The sequence below is a fragment of the Malurus melanocephalus genome, unplaced genomic scaffold (assembly GCF_030028575.1).
Source record: "Malurus melanocephalus ecotype Western Australia unplaced genomic scaffold, MMel_1.1 scaffold_1407, whole genome shotgun sequence".
Lineage (NCBI taxonomy): Eukaryota > Metazoa > Chordata > Aves > Passeriformes > Maluridae > Malurus > Malurus melanocephalus.
This window is the reverse complement of record NW_026624639.1, coordinates 8447-12747: the sequence shown is the minus strand read 5'-3', so window position 1 is coordinate 12747 and position 4301 is coordinate 8447. Positions and strand designations below refer to the sequence as shown.

Sequence of the window (4301 nt, the reverse complement as noted above, 5' to 3'; positions counted from 1 at the left end):
AAATCTAAATCCTCCTGATTTCTCTGCACAGTGCTGCCCTATAGACTGTATAGGGCATGAAAAGGGGTTTTGCACCATTCCACCCCAATTAATGCTAATTTTTCATTCTCTTCATTAATTTTTTATGCTCTTTATTAATTTTTCATGCTCTTTACCTTCCCCAGGGAAGCCAGCTGAGCTGCAGAGGAAGGAGAGCACGGACAGACATCCCTTCCAGCACGGGGACAAGGTCAAGTGCCTGCTGGACATCGACATCCTGCGGGAAATGCAGGAGGGCCACGGAGGCTGGAATCCCAAAATGGCTGAGGTGGGTGCTTGGCTGCTCCTTTGGGTGTCATTTTGACTTTTTCCTTGTTCTGCAGCACTCAGGGAGTCTTTGTGGGTCTTTAAAGTTGTAGAGTCTTTAAATTTGTCTCATAAATTAAAGTTTTTTTGGTGATGGGATGCTGGAATTTGAGTGATTTTTAGGTTCTGTTGGGTGAGATTCKTGCATAGGAGTTGCTTAAAAGTCTTGGAAGCAAAAAACCAATAAAAACACAAACTCCCACAAAAAAAATCTCAAAAAAACCCAAACAAAAAGGACCCCAAAACTCAAAATAACCTCACAGGATCCAACCTTATTTATTAAACAATGTGTTTAATTTAGGGGGATTTAATTTAAATGTCTTCTTTTTTTCTGTTTTTTTCCTCCCCCTACCTGAAGTGATTTATTAAACAACCTGATGAATTTAGGGGGATTTAATTTGAATTTCCTTAATTTTTTTTTATTTTGTCCTCTCTCTTACCCAAAGTTCATCGGGCAGACGGGCACTGTGCACAGGATCACGGACAGAGGGGACGTCAGGGTCCAGTTCAACAGTGAGACCCGCTGGACCTTCCACCCTGGAGCCCTGACCAAGGTGGGAAATTCTGCAGAAAAACCCTTTTATTTACCCTTTTACCCTTTTACCTGTTGGGTCAGAACCCAGGTATTTGCTCGTATCCCCAGCAAAAAGGAAAATCCTTTTTGAGATTTCATGTGTCCTTTTGTTTCTTCGGTGTCGGTTTGATAAAGGAGTTTTTGAACTTTATTGTTTCTTGAGATTCCTACTGGGAAAATATTATTGGCAGCTGACAGAATCTTATATTCTATGCCAAAATCTTATATTCTACCCCAAAATCTTACATTCTACCCTGAAATCAACTCGGTGCTGTGTTATTTGTTGGGATTTTGGGGAGCAGGCTGGAAGGTTCCAATCTCTATTTTTTTTTACCATTTTTTAAAATTATTTTTCTTTAATTTTTTTTTTTTTTTAAATTTTTTTGTCTGTTTTGTACCTTCACTCCGCAAAACCTCCTAATTTTCCTTTTCTCACAGCTCAACACTTTTTGGGTTGGTGATGTGGTCCGGGTCATCGACGACATGGAAACGGTGAAACGCTTCCAACCTGGTCACGGCGAGTGGACTGATGAGATGGCCCCAGTGAGTGTCCAGTTCCATTCCAGGACATCCCATAATCTCCTGAGCTTCCCCCAGCACCCCAAAGTGGCCTTGGACCCCTCAAAATTCCTGCTGGGAATTCCCAATCCCCAGTGCTGGTGACGGAACAGGACAAGGTGGGATCTGACAAAAAGGATTTGGCTGCCACCAACTYGAGGTTTCTGTGACCAAAGTCCTTTTAGTTCTTCCCTGGTTTTCTGGAGTGAGGCAGAAACTGGAAAAATGGTCTGATGAGCCCAGGATGGCTGAAAAATGGGATGCAGGAGTGAGTAAGGCCCAGAAAAAAAACATTCCTGGTCCCAGTTTGACCAGTTCTTATCAGCACATCCCTTTCTGGCCATTCCTGATTCTCTGGAGTGAGGCAGAAACTGGAAAAATGGTCTGGTCTGCTCAGGATGACTGAAAAATTGGATGCAGGAGCCAGCAAAGCCCATAAAAAAACATTCCTGGTCCCAGTTTGACCAGTTCTTACCAGCCCCCACAGAAGGAAAGCCCTTCTGTGCCAAACCAGTGAAACTGGTGAGAACCCTGTGGTGTCTGTGAGTGCATCACTTGTCCAGTGCTTCTCTTCACACAGCAGAAGCCATGAAAAATGAACAAAACCCCCCCCCAAAAAAGCAGTTTTGGGGAAAAAAAACTCTCTGGTTTCATTGCAGACGCTGGGGCACATCGGGAAGGTGATCAAGGTCTACGGGGACGGAGATCTGCGCGTGGCTGTGGGGGGACAGTCGTGGACCTTCAACCCCGCGTGCCTGACGGCCTACCAGAGGGAGGAGGAGGCCAACCTGATGACCACCGACAGCGCCAAGGAGCCCAAAAGTGAGGGGTGGACCCAGAGCTCTGGGGGCGGTGGGGTCGGACTCTGCAGAGGGGGTCACAGCTAGGTGTTCTTCTGAGGGGTGGTCAGATCCAGATATTCTTATGAAGGGTGCTCACAGCCGGGTGTTCTTCTGAGGGGTGTCAAATCCGGGTGTTCTTCTGAAGGGTGGTCAGATCCAGATGTTCTTACGAAGGGTGCTCACATCCAGGTGTTCTTCTGAAGGGTGGTCAGGTCCAGATGTTCTTCTGAGGGGTGGTCAGATCCAGATGTTCTTACAAAGGGTGGTCAAATTCAGATGTTCTTACAAAGGGTGGTCACAGCCAGGTGTTCTTCTGAGGGGTGGTCAGATCCAGGTGTTCTRTGGATGGAGAACCAGAGGGYRGTCAAWTCCAGAYGTTCTTCTGAARGRTGCTCACATCCAGRTGTTCTTCCGAAGRGTGGTCACAACCAGGTGTTCTGTGGGTGGGGAACCAAAGCGGGGTCACATCCAGGTGTTCTTCTGAGGGGTGATCAGATCCAGATGTTCTTATGAAGTGTGGTCACATTCCAGGTGTTCTTCTGAAGGGTGGTCAGATCCCGATGTTCTTCTGTGGGTGGAGAACCAAAGGGTGCTCACAGCCAGGTGTTATTCTGAAGGGTGGTCAGATCCAGATGTTCAATGGATGGAGAACCAGAGGGTGGTCAAATTCTTCTGTAGGGTGGTCAGATCCAGATGTTCTTAYGAAGGGTGCTCACAGCCAGGTGTTYTTCCCTCGGTGGGGAACCAAAGGGTGGTCAGATCCAGATGTTTTTCCATGGGTGGAGAGCCAGAGGGTGATCAAATCCAGATGTTCTATGGATGGAGAGCCCAAGGGTGGTCACATCCAGATGTTCTTTCCTGGGTGGAGAGGCCGGGGTAGTCAGATCTAGATGTTCCCTGGGTGGGGAACCAAAGGGTGCTCAAATCCAGATGTTCTCCTATGGGTGGGGAATCAAAGCGTGCTCAAATCCAGATGTTCCAGGGGTGGAGAACCAAAGGCTGCTCAAATCAGCTGTTCTTGTTTGCTCAAGTCAGACTTGAGGGAAAACTTCCAACATTTTTCCCTTCGCCCTTCCCATGGAGCTGTGACACTTTGGTCACCTCAAACACTCAGAAATCTGCATTTTTTTCACATTTTTTCCCCTTTTTCAGGTACTTTGGTGACAGTCCTGGAGAAGCTGCTGTCACAGAGGACGGAGTCGGAGCACGCCGGGTGTTTGGTCATTTGTGCTGCCCTCAACAATGCGGCCAAAGTCCGGGAGCTCCTCCAGAAATACCCAGACAAGGCGAGTTTGGAAAGCAAAAATATTCTTTTTTTTTTGTTAGTTTTATTCTGCTTAAATATTTAAAGTTATTTCTGCTAAAAGTATTTAAAATACTGCCGTAAAAAGGGAAAGGATGTAAGAAAAAGAACAGATTTTTCGGGTTTAGTGAAATTCCTAATTTTTATTTCGAAACCATTCCATTCCTAACAGTTTTAATATTATTTTGCTGCGATTTGGGGTTAAATTCCTCTGTTAAAAGTGCAGATTTTATGCCTCAAGTTTGTGGCATTAAATCCRAACTAAAATCCTTTACAGCACCTTTCCAAAGCTGGCTTTTCCCAAATTTCCTGCAGCTGTAAAATGAGGGGGAGAAGGGTTTATCTGTATGAAAACAGGAGGAGATAACAGAATTTTTGCTGGAAAGAAAAGGCTGTGTCTGATTCTGCCTGTCCTTAGAGGACCTTGAAAAATCTTTTCTTTTTGGAWTCAGGAAAGGGAAAAGCTGCCCAGATCTGTGCAATGTCTTATCTGCTGTCAGGCTGGAGACAAAAACAAAAATTAAAAAGGAAAAAAAAAATCCCCACACCCTCCAAAAAAAGGCCAAACTGGGCTGGGCTGGATTGATTTCTGTGTTTGCAGAGTGCCAAAGTGACAGGGTCACAACTGAAAGCTTCAGGGAGGGGCTCAGGGTTTAGRAACGGGGTAAAAATCCCAAAA

General features: G+C 45.6%; 1 protein-coding gene across 1 annotated transcript in view; it reads left to right on the top strand.

Moving 5' to 3' along the window:
• MIB2 (MIB E3 ubiquitin protein ligase 2) overlaps window positions 1-4301 on the top strand; it is a 27454-nt gene that overhangs the window by 14882 nt on the left and 8271 nt on the right. Inside the window, exons 5-9 of the mRNA XM_057387869.1 lie at window positions 165-307; window positions 792-899; window positions 1358-1462; window positions 2137-2299; window positions 3472-3629. Of these exons, the coding sequence (XP_057243852.1) occupies window positions 165-307; window positions 792-899; window positions 1358-1462; window positions 2137-2299; window positions 3472-3629 (677 nt within the window). The remainder of the gene's footprint in view (window positions 1-164; window positions 308-791; window positions 900-1357; window positions 1463-2136; window positions 2300-3471; window positions 3630-4301) is intronic.